The sequence below is a fragment of the Gekko japonicus genome, unplaced genomic scaffold (genome assembly GCF_001447785.1).
Source record: "Gekko japonicus isolate JY-2015 unplaced genomic scaffold, Gekko_japonicus_V1.1 scaffold928, whole genome shotgun sequence".
NCBI lineage: Eukaryota > Metazoa > Chordata > Lepidosauria > Squamata > Gekkonidae > Gekko > Gekko japonicus.
This window is the reverse complement of record NW_015163114.1, coordinates 245,916-267,625: the sequence shown is the minus strand read 5'-3', so window position 1 is coordinate 267,625 and position 21,710 is coordinate 245,916. Positions and strand designations below refer to the sequence as shown.

Here is a 21,710-nt window from a genome sequence, read left to right as displayed (position 1 = left end):
TGCCATCTCCCACAAAAGGATTTGAGAACCATTCTCTATATGAGACTTGGGAGAGTAACTGCCATTCAGATCAGACAGTGTAATCAACCATTGATCTGAAGCAGTATAAGGAAGCTTCCCATGTTCATATATAGATGTATCCAGTGTTCCCTCTAAGCTGAGTTAGTGTGAGCTAGCTCACCGTTTTTTTGCCTCCAGCTCACACATTCTTGTCTTAGCTCAGGAAGGTTGGGGCTCCAGAGCACACTGATTTATGCAGTAGCCAAACCACTCACTCACAACTTTAATGCCAGTGGCTCACAAAGTAGAATTTTTGCTCACAAGACTCCACAGCTTAGAGGGAACATTGGATGTATCCCTGTATTATAGTAAGTTATAGCTATGATAAGAAAAGGCATTCAAGCCTCTCAAGTTGGAGAAGATGTGTACTTAAGGGAAATTGAAGTGTCTATTTTGTAGAATGGCTATTATATGAGGATGAACTATCGTTTCACTAATATAAAATTGCTTATCAGGATTCAAGCTTTTAAACCAGTTTTGACTGCCTTTGTTCCTTTCATTGTGTTTATTTTTTTTATTCAGCTGTCTTTAAAAAAATCCAGCTTTTACTTCCAATATATCATGTTCACTGGCATTTCTAGTGAAATTTGCCATATATCTAGCTGCCTAATTTACTCAAAAGATCTAGTGGATTGAAGTGACTGTTGTTTTCCCTGGATTCCATACAAATCAGGTTTTAAGATATGCTTGCCTTTCTCTGTTTCTCACGGAAATGGCGTTTATTTCCACCCCAACCCACTTAAAAGATATTTCCCCCCTTTTGAGTACAGTGAATATAAAGAAGGTATGAAAGATCCAGTGAGGAGCTTTAACATCTTGACATGATACTATTGTTTGTGATGTAAATAAGTGCCAAAGATGATACTGTGCAAATGCACAGATAAGAAAAGTTGACTTTTGGAAGTAAAGCGATAGCGGTGACTTTAATGATTTCGGATTGAAGGCAGAACAGATTGTTTTGATGCTGAAGGCTGTTGAGTTGGGGAGTTGGAAGGAGAATCTGTTTGGCTCAGAAATGAAAGACGGTATTCCTTATGTCACCATAATACAAAAATGCAATCACACAGTGGTGACATTGAGTTAAATCTGCTAGATTAAATAGTTTTGTGTGTGAATATAAATCTCTGTGTTATAAATAATATGTCCAGTACATTATGCTGTGTCCCCCCCCCTTTTCATTTCTTGTTCTACTGTGGGTCTTTAAAATAAACTCTAGAGTGAGATGCATTATTGTTGGCCTAACCTAAGATGCCCCTCTTGGTTTTCTATACCTATTTTTTTAATTAATGAATTGGTGCTGGTTTCACAAGGAGTTAATTATAAAGTGGTGCCATCACACACTATCTGTAGGCTGCTATTAGTAAAAATAAGTGTTTGTGGCTGAGAGAACAGCACCTTGCCTAAATTTGTCACAGAGAGGATAATAGATTAAAACAAGGAATTCTTTAAACCTCAATTCATATTCACAGCCATTTTGGGTCAAAATACCTATTATTCATGAGATCTATGATCAGATCCTCTCATCCCCCCTCCTTCACTTAAAAGCAACTGATGGGACAGGTGGTGTCTGAATTGGAGGAGCACTGAGTAAGGAGAGTTAAATCTTTTCCACTCACTGTTTGTGTGTTTGTCTATTTTTAATTTAGGTGTCCTCTTTTTCAACCTGCCTTTTGCCCTACTGTGGAAAAAGTTGTTCTTACCCAGGAGGACTAACAACAGTTGGGGGGCCATAGCTTTGATACAATTCAGAATATGAAAATGTAAGGAGATCTGATTGCGTGTGGTCATGATGACTCAGTGGGTAGAACATCTGTTTTCCATGCAGAAGATCTCTGGTTCAATCCCCGCATTATCCAGTTAAAAGGATGAGGTAATAAGTGATGTGAAAGATCTCCACCTGATAACTTCTGCCACTCAGAGCAAACATTACTGACCTTAATAGACCACTGGTCTGGGTTTTTTTTGGCTTTTTTGTTTTGTTTGTTTTTTGCTATCAAGTCGCACATGGTGCCCCTGTAGGGTTTTCAAGGCAAGAGATGTTCAAGGGTGTCTTGTCGTTGCCTGCCTCTGCGTAGTGACCCTGGTATTATTTGGTGATCTCCCACCCAAATGCTAACCAGGGATGACCCTGCTTAGCTTCTGAGATCTGATGAGATCTGGCTATCCTGGGTTATCCAGGTCAGGGAAGTGGTCTGTCTAGAGATGTAAAATTTCTAGAATTTTGAAGTCATAGGAGGGGATTTTTTTTTTTTTGTAATGGGGGGGGAAATGGAATGGTGGAAAGTGAAAAATATGCCATAGTTATTTTCTTATAAAGGATAAACTTAGTAGGCCACTATGTGAGTCCAGATCCTGGACTAGATGGACCACTTGTCTGATCCAGTGTGCATCTGTACAGCGTGTGTCTGTACAGTGCGGATCCCCATGGAGGTTTTTCTCTGTTTTGGCTTCTAGTGCAGCATTGTGTGTGGGGTAGTAAGATCATCCACATGATGTTGTTGTCTGATGTGCATTATTTCTCAAGCCTGGTTCTGAACAGAACACAGTCAAAGTGCATTAACAAGCATCTGGAGGAGGAGTACATTTTAGAAGTCATGCCCACAACAGCACCATGCTCCTTAGGTTATAAGGTGGTTCTGCATTCTGGAATGCCCAGGAAAGGAAATTAATTTTAGGTTATGGTCCTGCAAACACTGGTCATTCATAACAGCCTGGGCATGTGGGATCTCAAAGAGCCACTGCAAGGACCATTGATCGGAGTGTTGGACAGCCTTCTCATGGAAACTGTGCTGTTTCATCTTGCAATCACATTTTATTGCTCATAGTCTGATCATGATTCCCTGGTTTGATACAAGATAGATTCTCCATGTACCCATGGTGACATAAAGTCCTAGGAGCTGGGGAAGCTCAAGGAAAATGGTTTCAGACAGGGAGGGGGTCTCAGGGTGACTATGCAGCCATGATTGCTGTAGGACTAATAGCATATTTCATGATCAAATTAGGTTTTATTATATTTAAAAGACTGAACTTTTTCAATAGTGTATTATCTTCCATTATGTTATATCAATTGCACACAATATCTGTTCCCTTTGTCTTACATAAAAATCTTCATACTGCACAACCTGAGGGGGTAAAACCTTGTCTTAAGAAGCATTTCACTCATTCCCAATCAGGGGGGGGGGAATCCAGTGGTCCCCAAAATTTCCACTGAAAAACTTGTAGAAAATAGTCCTTGGGCAAAAACAAGGAAGGTGTCCTCTCCAGCTCACATCTCTGAGGACCAAACTAGATAAGATGTCATCCCTAGGGACCTGCAGCTGATATAAAGAGTGAGTTCCTAGAGAGGAACTCCTTAACATTGCCAAATGGACCCTGTTCTGATCAGGACCACCACAGTGTGGAGGGATGAGGGGATTCTTCTTGTGCCCCAGGGCAGGGCTCCCCCCTCCCCAGACTTGAAATGGACCCAGGAGGCATGCAGGCAATGTCCCAGCTCTAGTTCCAAGTGGGAAAGTGTGGGAGAGGTAGGGTCCCATCCTCACTCCAGATGTCAGTGGTCCTTACCAGAATTGAGCCTCTGCAGAACAGTGTAAAGAAGTTTCTAGTTGGGAACTAAGTATTTAAAATGGCAGTGCCTCTCTGGGGTGAATCCAGGGATGCCTGCCTGCCTTTGTCTAGTTTGGCCCTGAGTCTGACTCCGTATAAGGCAGCTGCATGTGTCCCCATGTAGTGTGTAGCTGGACCCTATGCCAGTTTTGTGTCAGACAACATATTCCTTGTTTTCTTCCCGAGTTTTCATCCTTTTGTCATTTGTCCAGTGCAAGAGCATAATAAGGTGTCATTTATTTAAAAAAGAAGAAAACACTTTAAAAGAAGACACATGGTTGATGATGCTGTGGGGTTAAACAAGCAATTAACTGTGTAATCCCAGTATGTTTTGTGTTGGAACTTCACACCCTGGCTAAAGACAACATATATCTATATATATTTTTCTCTCTCTTTCAGATCTGCCTTGACTGAAGCGTGACATAAAATGTTACAGCAGCTTTGTTTCTCAAAATGGTTAGCAATAGGGATTGCAGTTTCTGTTGTCTTCATGGATTGTTTGGCCCAGAATGATGATGGTAAGTCTGTTGTTATGCGCTACCTAATTTTGCCAAAAGTCATGCAAGAAAGGGGAGAAAAAAGTCTATCCGAACTGCTGTGAATTCACAAAGCAGTATTCCTACCTCCTAGGCTAATCCCTGGGCTAATATCTCCCTTGACTAGGATGCTATGCCAAAAGTACAGCCTGGCTACTAGCTCTGGGATGATGCTGGAAATCTTGACTTTTTAGACATATAAGTTGAATCCAGAGAATGATTACAGATCAGTTAGCAAACTGGTATATGCCAATGTTTACAAAAAAAAAAACCTTTCACATGTGAGGTTTGTCATCTGGGGAAGAATAAACTTAAAATATTCACAATGTCAGTATTGCTTTGTGGGCAAATCTAGATGCAACTTCTTTTCAGGCTAGTAAAGTTTGGGCTATTCCCATTATTGGGAATAATGGTTGTTTCTGGTTGGCTGGAGGTTTAGTTGCTCTGAGATTCACGGAGGCTTGTCCAGATGTACAGAGTATTACAGGGCAGTATTAATGGGTTGGCTCTTGCAGTTTAATTCTTTTAGTAGAGGTGCCTTGAGCCTCTTGCATCAGGGAGGGCTCCATCCGCTGGTTCAGAGTGCTTCCACTTGTGGCTATACAGCCCAATGACAAAATAAATTACCTTAAAAAATCTATTTGAATTTACACATAAAAATTATTATTGTTGAATTATTATACTGTTATGACCCATATATGGTTTTAAAATTAAAACAAAATAAAATATTATATGTTATAAGACCGAAAAGCATAACAACAGAACAGGCGATTCAGAACATGTCCTTCTACTAATCACAAAAAAAGGAGAAATTACAGTTTGGAACATATTAGTCTACAAATGACAACATATATACCTATAGTGTTATTTAACTCGTGGTATTTCATCCAATATCTCACAAGGGAATTCTAATCTGAGAACTCTGCTCACCTGCCCCAAACACAAGTCTATCTTCTGATTTAAAAGAAAAGAAAAGAAAAACTCTCTAAAGAACATATTTGGCTTGAAACCCATCCTTACTGTTTATTAGATATTGAGTTGCATCCAGTGAACAGAATGAGTGGACGGAATGGATTTCTGCCCAGCAGTCTTAAAACGTTGTTTCCAATGGCTGGGGATTCATCAGGGCAAACGGTTCTCCGGTATGTGGCAAAAGCTTCTCCAGTAAGAAAGGATAATCAGCAGACCTTAGCTTGCTCTTGCTCCACTTATGGAGGAGCTTATGTAAGAGTGCTTTCTGCTGGCTTGTCCTCAGGAAGCAACCTACTGCATTGCATCACACTCCACTGAGACTCTGCTGACCCCCATGGCAGGGCTATTTTTGGGCAGGAACGCACAGGAACGGAGTTCCGGCTGGCTCCTGAGTTGGCCACGCCCAGCAGGAACTCATTAGGATAATAGGCCACACCCAACAGCAGAAACTCATTAGGATTGGCTACATTAGGGGTGTGTGGCCTAACATGCAAAGGAGTTCCTGCTACAAAAAAAGGCCCTGGGTTTTGACAACAAACAAGGTAAACAGAATAACAAGCAAAAGGTGGGTGTGGCTGGATAACCACACTTCTGGTAACATGTGGGTGCGGCCTAATGTGCTAATGAGCTGTGCTGTCAGGGGTGTGACCCAATATGCTAATGAGTTCCTGCTGTTGGTGTGGCCTATTATGTTAATGAGTTCCTGCTGGGCTTTTTCTACAAAAAGAGCCCTGGTAGGGATGAGTATCTAACTTGTTTAACAAACCCGGGGCAATGAAGAGCATATATGTTAGTAAGGTTTAATGTGTTGCCATCAGCAGTATTATATGGGAGATTCCAAAAAAAACCCCATTCAACAGTAGATTGTGTTCCTGCACTAAGCAGGAGATAGAAACTCATCAACATGTGTTTCTTTCATGTACTTTCTACTTGGACCTGCGCCTTACATTCATTGAGCCATGGTTGAGAAAGTATTCAGGGAAACCTGATAAATGTAAGATTTCCTTTTTGCTGACAACCCAAAATCACGTAATAATTGAAAGTGTTGCAAAATTTCTGTATGAAGCTTCGAGAAGGCATGCAGTATTCCTTGCAAATTGAGTCATATGGTCTGTATGTTATGCCAATAAAGGTCGATCAATTGATTGATTGCTGACTCCCAGCCACAGCTACTAAGAGGTTCTGGGGGGGGGGAAGGGAGAGCCATTCCTTATACAGTTCATTGGATCCAACATATTGAGATGCACTACTTAGAATATTTAATTGTTGTGCATGTCTAGATGGGTCCATTTTTTTCATCAGATGCTCTGATAAACTTTCTCCTTGGTGGCATTTTATGTTCTTTTGTTGACCATGTAGACCAATGGTTCTAGGAATGCTACTTAACCCCCAAATGACCAAGTCAACAGATTCATCTGGGGTTTTGATATTGATGGTATCGGTTTATGCATATTTGTTCTATTTCAATTATTGATGTGGTATATACTTTTGTAATGAAGCTGTCATTCACTAGCCTGTAGAATAAATGAAACAATGGGCTACTCACAACTTGAAGGTTTTTTGATCTAACACTTCCTGAGACATCAAAGTTTGAATTTGTCACTTATTATCCTAAGCGTTAGGGTAAGCCATTGCACAAGTTGAGTGAATTCTTCATTTCAGAATTTCAAATAAGGTGCAATTTAATGACTGAATGTAGGATAATCAGGGGTCTTGTTGTAGAAAAAGAGCTGCCGGAGCTCATTAGCATAACTCATTAGCATAACTTATTTGCATATGCCACGCCCCCTGACATCACCGGAAGTGACAGAAGGCCACACCCCCTGACATCACCGGAAGTGTGTCAGAAGGCCCGGCTACTTACCCTCCTGCTTCATCCTCATTCCCAAACGGAATGAGGATCGAAGCAGAGGGCGGGGTAAAGAAGAGGGCGGGGCTTCACCACGTGACCGCCCCGCCCCCTAGAGGTTCTCTTCCGGAGCTCCGTACCTGAGAGCTCCCCCCCGACTAGAGCCCTGCAGATAATATGAATTACCATTTTGTTTAATTTGCAAGCTTGCAGGATACAGAATTAGTAATCTCAAGTTAATGGCTTGTACTATTAAGTATGGTAGGAAATTTTGGCTTTCTGTTTGTGAGAAAAGAAATCCTGATTGCATTTATATAAGTGCCAAGCCAAGAGTAGTTGAGTGGGATGTATTCCAGATTTCTAGTTCCTTCAGCTTGCTTTCAGTACCTGAAAGACACTGGTCTGAGAACCAAAACAGAAAGACACAATTTGATCCATGTATAGAGTCATTCTTAACCACATGTAGCAGCTTTGAAGTTCCAGGGAAATTGCTGAATGAGAGATTGTCTGTTTCTCCCATGCCTATTCCATGATTCAAAACTTCCCTCTGAACTTGCAGTTTGCTCTGGGCAAGACAGTTTTGGATGCATCTTTCACATCTTGTTGGGTTTGTCCAGGACCATACTAAGAGGTTCATGTGTAAACTGTTACAGGTAGTTATAGTTCATAGAGTCTATTCCTCAGAGCCAAGGGCAAAAACTGTAAGCTACCTGTTTGTTCAGGGCCACTTAAAGACCAAGTTGTGCTGTAGAAGAAGACCATCTTTTCTTTTCCCTTCCATTTTGAATATTTGCTGCCCATGTCCTGACTTCAGTGTTTTATTTTTACAGTATCAATGATATCACAGGTACTTGTCTTGTATGCAGCTTGTTGAATGTGTTTTTGAATGAGAACTGAAGTTGTGCGATACATTAAACCTCAACCATTAAAGCAACACTGGCCATACAGATTGATCTTGCCAGCTTTACAGTTTAAGGTGAACTGTTTTACTGCTTGATTTCCCCTGTTGATTGGATAGTTGGATATATCACCTGTGACAGGTGAACCCTTTCCCAAGCCTGGCACCCCAAGTAGCCATCTGCTTATAATCTGACCCAGTGGTTGCTGCTCTTATGTTTATGTCTCTAAGGGGGGGGGGGGATAATTTGGTTTTAGGAAGCTAATCTTCATTCAGAAGTGCTGTAAATTCTTCAAGAGTTCTACATCAGAGTGTGTGTGTTTTTAAACCACTTTTTTCTCTGTTTCCCCCTCAAGCTGTGACTTCAGTATAGACCATCCTGCAGTCATTTCTAAAATAGCAGCAAATAAGCAGCACCATGTCCCCCACAGCCATCTTGCCTTCCTACTTGTAAAAGTTTTGTAAGCAGTTTCAGTTCTTGCCAAATTCACTCTGAAAGACTGAGAGAACAATCCCAGCAGAAGATCATTGCAGTGATACTATGTTTATAATTGATATTTTATTGCATTTTCTCAAAAAAACCCAAGATGGGACAATAGTACAATAACAAAGATACATCGATAATCCATAAATTAACTAGAATATATAATGCTAATATAGAAATATATAATACACAGTGAGTAGCCGCCCTGAGCCTGCCTCAGCATGGAGGGTGGGGTATAAAGCAGACAGACAGATTAAATTTCCCCTGTTTTCCTTTTCTCCATTTTAAACCATATACTCAAGGTACCTAAATATCTTTCAAAATTACCACAAACAGAGAGTATCGTTTACAGCAGGAACATCAGCATGTTCTGTTAGGTAATCCATAATAGGGAACCAAATTGCCACAAAGTTAGATGAAGATGATTTTGACCATGATATAAAGGTCCCATAACTTTTTGTGCCAGAGCAACATTTAAAGAAAACATAGAAGTGGGGGAAGACTCTCTCTAGCCCTTAATGGAACAGAGGAGTGAAAGCTGTACTGTAGGAAAGACAGTGCTATGATTTCCACTCAAGCAAGGTGTTGAAATGAGCAATTGCGGATTCCTAGACAAACTTCTGACAGTTGCTGAATTATATACATCAAGCCGGGTAAGAACAAAGTGGAGCAAGGAGATTGCCTGGTTTCTTCTCCCCACACCAACCTGTGCCTCTGCTCCCCCTGCCCATGGCAGCCCTGGATGTCACCTTAAATACACCTCAAACTGGGACAATTTTGGTGGCAACAGGTATGGAGGACTGACAAACCCACCTTGAGTCTGAGCAGATAAGTCAGGGTAGAAATAATTACATTAAAAATAAAAAGGATAGATCATGTATGCAACAGAACTGAACAGTGTTCCCTCTTTATGTACTCAAATCCACCTTGGATTGTAGGAGGGGCGTGTATGAAATGACAGACAGTCAGGATTTTATCGAAGCCTGGAGAATGCAAGCTGTGTTTACTAGCATAATGTGTCCTGAAAGACGTGTGAGTCATATGTTATCTTTTATATGGTAACTAATTGTTCCTGGCAAAGTGTGAACAGCTTCCCTTTTTTCAGCCTGTGGGTGGGTTGACATCTGGGCAAGAGATGAAATCTAATTTTGAGTTGTCTGTCCAGGGGCCCATGAAAACAACTAATTATCATGGTGATTTTCTCTCTCTCGCTCTCTTTTTTTAAGTACAGGCCCTATCCAGCATAAGTGAAGGCTTTTTCAAATCTGTTTTTTCAGATCCACATCAGTTTAGAATTTTCAGCGTATCTGAGTTTTGTTTCCAAGTATTGTTCTAAAACAGAAACTCCTGCCAACCTTGCAGTTTGAAAGCAAGAAATTGCAAGTAGATAAATAGGTACCACTTCAGTGGGAAGGTAACAGCATTATGTGTGCCTTGGCATCTAGTCATGCCAGCCACGTGACCATGGAAATGTCGTTGGATACCACTGGCTCTTCGGCTTGGAAACTGAGATGAGCACCGCATCCCTAGTCGGATTCAATGGCTTTTGAGCAAGGGAAGCCTTTACTTTTTACCTATTGTTCTGAAAACCTGAAGGCCAGCCAGTTAAATGAGTTTCTCAGGAATGAAGCTGACATGCATCTAACCATGTTAATATAATTTTGGCATGGATCTTAAGATACAGAACTGAAAGTCTATGTCAGCGGAAAGTAATTTTGAAAGCTGCTTGAACACAAAACAGCAGCAGATTTCTTAATTGGTCGCTTGCACTCTGATCTGGATCAATGTGATGGCTGGGACATTAAATCTTTTCAGCTATTGCAGGTAGAGGCCATGGGGGAGGGAATGTGGACACCAGATATTTGTACTATCATCACAGTTCATCTTCTGTCTTCTTGTGCAGCCCCACATTGGGCCTGCACCTGCGCAAGCCGACTGTGGGACCTTTTCTTTCTAGCTCAAACTCCAAAGAGGGGGTGCCCCACCCTTTTTCAGAGCTGACACATATGCAGGATTCCCACCCAGTATGTCACATGCTGCCTCACCAGGTGCCCCTTCCCTCAGTTCCCGCTAAGCCACTGCAAGGCTAGGGAGCTTTCTAGCACCCGCCGTTGATTTTCTTTGTTGTCATTGTGGATGAAAGAAGACTCCTTTTTGTCCATCTAGGACTCATTTTGCACTCCTTCAGGAGTCTATTTTGCTGTAGGCTAGCCCCGTTGTCTGGGCTCTCCCTGTTTGTTGTGCTTTTCGTCCCTTGTCATAGCATCCAAGGCACTGTTTAAAAAAAATGTGCAAAAGGTGGATCAGTGATGAGCATCAACTCTGCCTTCTGTGCTTAGGAGAGGCCCACAATGTTGGAGCTTACTCAATTTACCAGCATTGTACCCTGAAGGATGAGTCAGAAAGGGCCTCTAGGCTGAAAGCTGCACTGAGAACGCTTTGTCCTCAGTTCCTTCCAAAGTGACTGCAAGTTCGGGCCCTACTATCTCAGGTCCACTTCCCTCAGCTCCAACTACTGAACCCCCTTATGGGCTCCCATAGGCCTGTTTGGTTCCTATGGGCCTGACTATCAGGATGGCTCCAATCCCTCCAAAAAGAGCCACGTTGGTCACTCTGGAGACAGAATCTAGGTGTCTTTTCCAGGATTGTTGACGAAGGTTTGGTCACATTCAGAACCTCCTGTGAAGAAGCATAAGAAATCGAACCATAAGGAGAAGACCAAGTCTGCACCCAAGTAGGGATGTGTTAACTCTTTTAAGGGTCTGGAGACTGATCAGGATTTCATCCTGATTCCCCCACTCATGCTGTCACCACATCTAGCCTCCTTTGCTGGTTTGTTTTCAGATGCAGATCATGACAAACCTGGCATCCCTGCGGGCCAACTGGTATCCTCAGAATCGGGACCTCCCTTATCTTAACAACTTGCAGCCCCCCTTCAGCATTCTTACTATATGTTGTCATCCTATTTAAATAGATGGGCTGGACATCAACCTTAAACTTTAGAGGGGCATGACCCAAATGCACAGGGATACGTGGACGCCTACTCCACAGTGGTTCTATTCTGTTCTCTCCATACCACAAGCCTGAAGAAGAGGTCTCTGCAGCATCTTGTTATAGTTCTGAGAGTGCCTCGGACCCGTCACCTGATACCATGGGTGACCTGACCCCAGTATCTTCTACTGAAGACCTCCATCTCTACAGAGAACAAATGCTATGCATGGGAAAAAAACATTGACATAACTATCCGAATTACAGAATTTTGAGTCGTCTCTACCTCAACACTCAGGGATAGTTGCATTTCCGATGCTGGAAGGTCTTTTTGATTTCATGGTTCCAGTCTGGCAGAAACCATCCTCCATTCGGGCCACACCTCATAAGAATGAAAATTTATACAGACTAAAGCAGGACTCCTGTGAGTTTCTGTCCACACACCAACCACTGTCTTCATTAGTTAATGGAAGACATGTAGGCATGCCAGCATTCATCCCTAGCAAACAGGAAAGCCCTTGTCTGGATGCTTTGGGGAGAAAGTTTTATGCTTCCTCCACTCTCAATTTTCAAGCAGCAACTTATCAAGTGATTATGGGAGGCTACCAATTTTTTCCTCTAGGAGAGTCTTCAGGTTCCCTGATGAATCCAATCCTTGACTAAATTTATCCAGTGTGTGGCGATTAAATTCTGAAAACCGGAGATTAACATGGATAGACATGCCACTGATGGAGCAGCCAGATTGATGGCCTCTTCAATAGTCCTCAAGGGGCACTCATGGCTATGCAACACTGCTCTGCCTCTGGAGACTCTCTGTAATTTAAGGATCCCCCCTTTGAGGGATGAACTCTTTTTGCATTCCACAGATGAGTTCCTCTCCACTATGAAGAAAAACCACCAGACAGCCAGATTGCTGAGTGTGTTTGCCTCAGCTCCAGCCCAGAGACAACATTTCTCTCAAAGGCAACACAGCTTTGCTACCCCTTTCTTCAGGGGTAAGAGACAGCACCATCAGCCATCATTCATGTATCCTCAAAAAAAAAATCATGTATCCTCAAAAAAAAATCATGTATCCTCAAAAAAAAAAATCATGTATCCTCAATGCCCTTTCTAGTCATCCCCCTTTTCAAAAAGAAAGGGTACCTCACGGCTGAGTTCTACTCAACAGAACCCCCAGAGGGATCAGGGCAAACAGCTAGCAAAGTTGTGACTATCCACCCCAGCATTTGCAGATGTTCCCAGTTTTAAGGATAGGCTGGCCCAATTTCCAGAGGCTTGGTGCTGGATTAGTTCTGATAGTTGGGCTTTGTCTATAGTTCAGGAAGGTTACAGGTTAGAATTGTTGTCCCTACCCCCTTGCCACCCAGCTTCGACTGAGGTGGATAACCCTTACCCTGAATTCAGAGTTCAGCTAGGGGAACTTCTGCAGAATGGCACAGTGGAACAGGTCCCAGGCAGGCTTCATTCCCAGGGTTTCCATTCAAGATTTTTTTCCTAGTGGATAAAAAAATGGTGGTAGCAGGCCCATATTGGATCCATTGACAGTCTTGCTAGGATACTGATGGTGTTGCTAGGACTCCTTATCTTCATCAGTGGACCCAGCAACATCACCCATACCATCTCAGGTTCATCCTCACGGGTCAGCAATACTGTTCCACCCTCTACATTGGACAAACAGGCCAGTCTCTTCAACAAAAAAATGGGCATTAGTCTGGCATCAGAAACCACAACATTCAAAAACCAGTGAGGGAACATTTTAACCTTCCAGGACATTCAGCTCATACCCAAACACAAATTTTGTTAGTCTTTAAGGTGCTACTGGACTCTTTATTTCATGAGATTTTTAAACAGTATTTGATGTATTCAATGTTACTGTTTGTTGTGGGTTTTATAAGTTTAATTTGGAATGTGTTTTGTTTTGAAGCCTTCCTAGGTTGATAGGACCTAAATGTTTTAGATTAGAATTTTTATCAGACCAGCAGTGTTGGTAGAATAAAGTGGTGGCATTTTGCAAGTGGCCAAACTCTGTGTTCTTCAAACATCAAATCTTGCTTCCAAACACTTACCTTCACAGCTGCCCTAATAAAATCTCTCATCTGAAATATTTTGCATCCCATCTGCCTTTTCATTGGGACTGTCGCAGCAGCCCCTCTTGTAACTATTCTCTCTGTACTGACAGAGAAATTAAACAAATGGTCAGATCTGCTGCTCAGATGATTATTTGCACAACATTTTTTATGAATAAGTGAAGGCACTAGAGAAATTGAGGGGGAAAAAACATGAAATTATGTATTTGCTAGCGGCGTCAAGTTGGGGTGAGCTCCATATGAACCAGCAGATGGCTGAAGTTTTTATGTCTGCCATATCTTATTGCCTTATGTTACTTTTGTTTAATCACTGGTATTTAGGACGAGTATTGAAACCACAGGAAAGCCTGGTGTAGAAATACAGTGGGACTGCTACTTTGCTTGCTACCTCTCATTTGCAAGGTCATATTTTCCACAGACCAGTATTACAGTAAGCAAGTTAATTAGTCTCTGCTTTAGTGAAATAAAAAAAACCCATGCAGCCCCTTTAGCTGATGCTAAAAACAGCCTGAGTGTGGCTTTGACCTGGATAGCCCAGGCAAGCTTGATCTTGTGAGATCTCGGAAGCTAAGCAGGATGACCCTGGCAAGTATTTGGATGGGAGACCTCCAGAGAATACCAGGGCCGGGAGGCCAGAGGCAGGCTATCAAGCCACTTCTCTGAATGTCCTCTGTGCCCCAGTAGGAGTTGCCAGAGGTCACCATGAATTCCAAGCATGGGCACACACATGCACACACATGTAGACTAGGGCTGCCAAATCCCCCTGGGGGGCAGATTTCCCCCCGCTTTGGAGGTCCGATTTCCGCCCCCGCGGAATCGGCCCCTGGGGGAAACCCCACCCCCAGCGTGCCCGGCGTCATGACGTCACATCTGGGTGATGTGCATGCGGCGCGCGTGCGCGTGCGCGCTCAGGATCGCCAGCCGGGAGCCCCCCGCCACAAGGTAAAAATCATTTGGCAACCCTAATGTAGACACATACACATATGCAAAAATACCCCCCAAACCCAAAAACAGTCTGAGTGTCAGAGCCATTTCAACCAGAAAATAACAGATTATATAGATTTACTACAGAGAAATATGCTAATTATAGTAAAAGTGCAAACGTTAGTAGAGGTGAAGCTTGTTATAGCTTCGGGGAGATTTGTTCAGGCAGCTTCTGGCAATACAGACCTGCATACTGTGAAAGACCTAGATCCAAGTCAGGCCGCCAAGAGGAATACAGTTGCCCACCAAAAGGGTCAGGTTAATGGCTCCATTTTGTGTATAAGTATTAAATGTATTGCAGAAATGTTTGGTTAGATTTTCTTACATGTAATTTGTTCCTCACAATGATCTAGTAAACTTTGTGACCGAAGGATGGGTGGGGAGTCAAGGGGGGACTTAATAATATTTCTTGCATTGAGGCTCAAAGACCCCGGGTACACCACTGGTATGATTGGGGGGGGTGTATATCCAAGGGGGATTTTTTAAAAAGTCACACATTACACAGGTTGGGTCTGAGTCCTCAGCCTGCATCACATAAAACATGTGTCCTTTGTGATACATCTGGCTATCCCCCCAGAGCCCAGTAGTACCCTGTTGGGACTATTTCAGCCCCAATGTAAGCCCTAATGTAATCAAACATTACACAGGCTGGTGGTGAGAAGAACCCGCAGCTCATGTGTGATTGTGCTATGTTGAACACAAGTGCTGCCCTGAGCTCTGCTCTCCTGAGTGTGCTGCAGGGCGGCACATCCCCCCCCCCATTTTTTTCCTTTTGGTAGGAATTGTAAGGAGAGCAAAATCAACCACACATTCCAGATTAAATCACATTAAACCAGTTTATTTAAGTACACCACACTAGAAACAGCAAAAAATCACATGAAAGTGTGCAAAACATGACATATTACATCATTTTGGGAATTAAGGGTACCAAATGAGGCTACAGGGTGGCCAGCCAGTCTTCTCAGGGATGGCAGAGAGAAAACTAGCACTTATGGTTCTTGGAGGAGATTTTGGAAGTGTCTTTCAGAATGTATGTGTGTTCTAGAAATGGTCTCTTTGCTGTTTAAACTCATTTTTACATTAATCTGAATAAAGAATGCCTGTTACCTTGACTTCACTGTACCTCCGTGAGCACTAAAGCACCAGATAGTGCATGGTCTGCCCTTTCAGCGGCTGCACCTGCTACATTTTGAAATGTAAAGTATACATTTGGTGTTTATATAGTAGAACTTGCTCACAGCAGAATGTATTGAACTGGCTCAAATGAAAGCAATGGTGACTGAGCTGACATGAAGTCATGTATATTTCATTTGATCTGTAATAAGGGTGTGCATCAGAATTTCTGAACCAGAAATAGACTTGAAAACGAATGCTTGGGGCCATTACTATGAATTCCAGAAAAGTAAGGACAAATCTGTGATTCTTAGGCATTAAGAAAAACACCTGAAAAAAATATTATGTGGTGTTTTGCATGTTCAGGCTCTTATCATCATAAGCAGCAGTAGCTGCTCCTCCTTTTCAAATGAATGAGAGGTCAGACCCAGCAGAAACTCCTTAAATAATAGTAGTGATTAAGCTACCTCTATAGTGGATGCCCAGCATAAAGACCTGTGTCTCATAACAATTGGAAACCTGTGTCTCATAGCTGTTGGATGATTGATTCATCACATGCAAGTACATGTGTTCTGTTTGTTTGTTTGTTTGTTTGTTTACCAAATCTGAACTTCTTTTTTTTTAAAAAAAGAGTGCAGTAAGGGGGCCAGGGGGTGGTAACGTTCTGCAAAGGAATCTTCCTTACTTTGTGAAAGGAAAGGGACTTCAAGAAAGAAGGATAGCAAATGCAGGGTTTTCACTGGAAAGGTTAAAGAAAACTATTGTCAGTCACTGTAAGATTATGTAAAGAAAGCAGATGCAGCAAGGAGTCAGTGTCTTGCTGCTGGGCAGTTGCCATTTCCCCCCAAAGTCACAGTGGAGAGAAGTACTCAAGGGGGAACTACTTTGGGGGTCTGTTTTGAACCCCTTTTCCAGTCTGCTTGAAATTTAGGGGTCTTTGGTTTTGAGGGAGAACCAGGGCTTTTTTTTGTAGAAAAAGCCCAGCAGGAACTCATTAGCATAATAGGCCACAATCAACAGCAGAAATTCGTTAGCATATTAGGCCACACCCCGAACAGCACAGCTCATTAGCATATTAGGCCACACTCCATGCCTTCCCTTGGCTTGCCTGGGTGCCCCACGGCTCCGGGGAGCCTGGGCAAGCCGGCCCTTAAACAGGCTGAGGAAGGCACAGGGAGGCATTTAAATGCCTCCCCGATCCTTCCAGGGGCCCTCCTGGCCCACCCGCCTCCAGGCCTTCCCTTTGTAGCCACGCACGCAGAGGTTTGGGCTGTAGCAGGCATGGCCAACTCTGAAGCCAGCCAGAATTCCGTTTCTGTGCGTTCCTGTCCAAAAATAGCCCTGGGAAGCACTATCTTCTGTGCATATTCAGTGCCTTCTTCTTTAAAAACATCTGGTTACATCCCTGAAAGTATTGCCCCCCAAAAAACAGACTTGAATCCCAAAAGGGTATTGTCTTACCAGAAAATCAGGAATAAACAGTAAAGGTGGCCTCCCCAAACCCCAGATCTGAACATATAACAATATTTTTGTTCTTGGATTACACCACTAATCTATAATACCTCATTCACACACACACAAATTATGTGTGAACTAGACATATAATTTGAACTAATAAATACATTCTGATCATAAACCCTCTTCTAATGTTACTTTGTGGGTATCCAACCATACATACCAAGGGCATGCTCTGCTTGCAGTCCTTTCTGTAATACACATCACCATTTCACCTAAATATGACCTGTCCATATTTTCTGCTCGAGTACACATTACACGCAACATAGTACTGTAGCTGAAAATGCACGTGGTACTCTATTCCATCAAAATGGCAACCATATATATAGCATGTACTGAAGCTGAAAATTTACATGGTGCCCTATTCAGATGAAATGGGAGTGTAGCAAAACTGAAAACACATGCAGTGTCCTAATCAAACAAAATGTTGACTGCACATATTGGGTGGACTGTGGGTAGCATGCAATCCTGGTTCACATGGCTGGACACCCTAAAAAGAAAAGCCAACTGATTTCAATCAGTCTTCCAAACAGGTATCTGCAAAACAGAATCAAGGATTAATTTTATAGGCATTTTGAAGTAATCTGTTCTTAGTAAAGAGAGCTGGAGTATCTGAATGTCAGTGTTGCCTTATGCCAACCCAATCCAATCCAATATTTATTAATATAGTCGTAGACCAGCATAAGTCACAGTTTGCATAGATCACAATAAAATATACATATAATACAGTGGCTAAACAATAATTAAAGAAGTGAATAAGTACAATTATTGTTAGAATTCTTCAGTATGCAAAACTTTCTGACAGATGTCGTAAGCTGCTGCACAAAACTTTGCACTAAAAGCTGAAACCTGTGAGTTTTCATCTATAAGTAACATTCCAGCATACACCAGATCTGAACAAATGGGAAGTCTGCTAAGCAAAGGAAGAATAAATTTAGAGCAAATCTCTTGATAAAAAGAGCAGATGATACATATTTTATACTTTCAGTCTCCCCTGAACTACAGGGGCAAAGCCTATCTGTCTTGGGAGCCTTTTTGTATCACTCCTCCAGGACCACAGAAGGGAGCGCTTGCCATCTGGCAAGGGAAAATGTCTTCTATTGGCTAGGGATCTCCATTTGGGAGAGATAAGTGGCTGGGGTGACTACATATCTAGAGCTCTCTGAGGACAGATAAGTTGGTGACCTCCCTATGTCTGACTGCCACTCAATGTCCAACTGCTGCTGTCGAATGAGGGGAGCAGCCCAGATTCACCAGCTTGCTGTTTATTGCCTTTAGCCATGAAGTTTTGTGACTATCACAGAGAATCAAGGGAGTTAAGACCTGGGGATTATAGTTTAGCTTTAGCCAAAGATTAATGGAAGCAAGACACACCCTGGCTGCAACTACCAGGGTGACTTGGTAGTTATGGGTGACTTCAATTTCCCTGATGTATGCTGGGAGACAAACTCTGCAAAGCATCCACAGTCACGCAACTTCCTGACCTGTCTGGATGACAATTTCCTTCATCAAATGGTGGAGGAAGCTATGATGGGCTTAGCCATACTCAACTTAATACTGACCAACAGGCAAGAGATGGTAGATGGGATGAAAGTGGTAGGGACCATAGGGGGAAGTGAACATATCCTGCTAGAATTCTTTTTTTTCTGTGGGGGACCAAGGAAGTTCGTAACCACACATGTAAGTTAGATTTCAGTAAGGCAAACTTTAATAAACTCAGAGGTATGATGAGAATCATTACATGGGAAAGACTGCTGGAGGGGAAAGTAGCAAATGAAGGGTGGGCTCTCCTAAAACAAGAGCTCTTGCAAGCTCAAGCTGTCGCTATTCCAACAAGAAGGAAGCATGGTAGGGGATCCAAGAATCCACTGCGAATGGACAGAGAACTTTGTGATGTGCTAAGGGAGAAAAGGGAAATGTCCAAGAAATGGAGGCAAGGACATACCTCTAAAAAGAGTACCTGCAAGTTGCTAGGCTCTGTAGGTCAGCTATCAGAGAGGTCACATCCCACAGTGAGCTAAAGCTGGCCAGGGAGGCTCACTACAACAAGAAACTCTTCTTCAACTATGTGAGGAGCAAATGCAAGATAAAAGAGGTGATGGGCCCACTGTTGGGTGAAAACAGAGAAACACTGACAGAGGTCAGAGAGAAAGCAGAAAGGCTCAATGCCTATTTTGCTTCAGGTTTTGTTTTGTTTTGTTTTTCCTGAAGACGAGAACAGGCTCATCTAGAGATGGTAGTAGGCAAGTCACAGCATCTGGGCTGCTGGTTGACATGAATAGAAAGGTAGTTGTTACGCACCTAGCTGCACTGAAAGAGTACAGATCCCCTGGGCCAGATAGTATGCACCCAAGAGTGCTCAAAGAACTTTCTAAAAGCTTGGAGAGCCTTTGTCCGTCATCTTCCAGACCTCTTGGAGGACAGGAGATGTGCCACAATACTGGAGGAGGGCAGATGTTATCCCAATTTTCAAAAAAAAGGGGAGAAGGGATGACCTAGGAAAATACAGGACAGTCAGTCGGACCTCTGTCCCAGGGAAGATACTGGAGCAGATTTTAAAGGGATCAATCTGCGAGCATCTAAAGGACAACCTGGTGATCCAGAGAAGTCAGCACGTATTTGTCCCCAACAGGTCCCTTTAAACCAGGTGGTAAGCTCCCCCTCACTGGCAGTCTTTAAGCAGCATCTGGACAAACATTTGTCAGGGATACTCTAAGATGATCCTGCATTGAGCAGGGGGTTGGTCTAGATGGCCTGTATGGCCCCTTCCAACTCTATGATTCTAACTTTTACCATACCAGTCTCCAGGCACAAAATCACATTTGAGACACAGTGGGGCATTTGGAAGGCTGCTCTCAAAAATTTTGATTTGACTCACTCCAAAGGTGCAAAGCAGGAAGAATATAGCCTGAGCATTGTCCTATATAAAAGCTGGCCCAGTGTTTTTGGCCTGAAATAGTTTAAGGGCAGCTAGAATATATTGTTCACCCTTAGTACATAAAAAATAATTATATAGGGGGGGAATTTTTAGCCAACATTGGCTACATAATCATAGTGGGATTTCCTCACCCCAGAGGCTTGCAATACAATTGCACTCACTTGTGATTGCGTTTCTCACATGCTGACTGTTGGTTCCAATTTGAAAAAAATAGTAGGAGTCAAAGAATTAAATATTTTCTTAAGTAAATGTTAGTTTGGGGAAGGAATATCTAGCAGCATACATAGACCTTCATAAACTCATCCATTTCTATTTGTTAATACTTCCAAAGTTTCAAGGCCAAGCTGAAATTAGATAAATATATAAACTCTGCAGGTATAAATATGGGAAGTGTTTTATGCCTTTATCAAAACCTACCATTAAAAAAATCAGTATTAAATATTTTAAACAAATTTTGTGTATGAGTGTTTAGCTTGCAACGTCATATGAACAAATGATTTATAGAACAGTTCTAGCCATATATCCCTTACTAGTTAATAGATTTAAATTTCTTTCAGCAGGTTAGGAGGTATTAATCAGTCAGGATGGGTTATTTTATGGTCTCTAATGCCTTTGTTGATAGATGAAGACTTTGCTTACATATCATTTATCATTGAAACACGAAAGTCCACAATCTGTAGGATTCTTAAGAAAGTAACTGAAAGTCTAGTGAGCTGAATCTGGCTTGCCTTCCATTAGGGCCCGTGCCCACACCACCTTAATAAATGACTGGAGCAGGTTGAAGAATTCTCCTTCTAGTCATCTTTCTATGCAGTGTTTAATCCAGCTCATGAAAGACACCTGTTGGGTTGCCAGCTATCACAGGCCTTTCTGCCATTACCCAATACTTGTTGACCACTGGGGTTTTCCCCTGGATGGGTTCAAAACTCATGATCTGATATTCAATACAGATGCTGCCTTAGATAGGGATACCATTATTTATTTATTTATCATTCATACCTCATCGTCCCCACTGGAGCAGGCTCAGAGCAGCTTACATAAAGGTTAAAGCACATAAGTAACAATTATAAACAATCATAAAACCTTCTAAAACAATCCAATATCATAAAGTGCTAGTAAACATTAGATCTGATAGTAATAATGTTGTTTAGTGATGGCGGCAACAGTTCAATGGTCTGTCCTGATGATCAGCTCATTGATCTGTTTCTTTATGTGGCAGGCACAGACTGTTGATGATAGCTCCAGAGAACAGGGCTCTCTACCTTCCAATTACTGGGGGCGGCTCCTTAGTTGAAGGCCTGGTGGAAGAGCTTTGTCTTGCAGGCCCTGCAGAACTGCATGAAGTCCCACAGGGCCCTGATTTATTCTGGGAGCTCGTTCCACCAGTATGGAGCCACCACCAAAAAGGCCCTGGCCATGGCCAGCCTGGTGTCTTTGAGACCCAGGAAGGCCAGTCGATCTTGGGACCCTGACCGCAGTGCTCACTGGGGAACAAGTGGGGAAAGGCAGTCACTCAGGTATGTCGGCCCCTGGCCATAAAGGGCTTTAAAGGTAAGAACAAGCACCTTGAAGTGAATTCAGTATGCTGTTGGCAGCCAGTGCAGTGCTTTCAGCACAGGCTGGATGTGCTCCTGCATAGGGAGACCCATCAGAAGCTTGGCCACAGCATTTTGCACTAGC

At 42.6% G+C, this 21,710-nt stretch overlaps 1 protein-coding gene across 1 annotated transcript in view; it reads left to right on the top strand.

The window, feature by feature from the left end:
- The first annotated feature begins 4,093 nt into the window (after positions 1 to 4,093).
- Positions 4,094 to 21,710, top strand: part of LOC107106661 (protocadherin-15-like) — a 237,199-nt gene continuing 219,582 nt past the window's right edge. The window contains exon 1 of the mRNA XM_015406844.1: positions 4,094 to 4,184. Within this exon, the coding sequence (XP_015262330.1) occupies positions 4,094 to 4,184 (91 nt within the window). The remainder of the gene's footprint in view (positions 4,185 to 21,710) is intronic.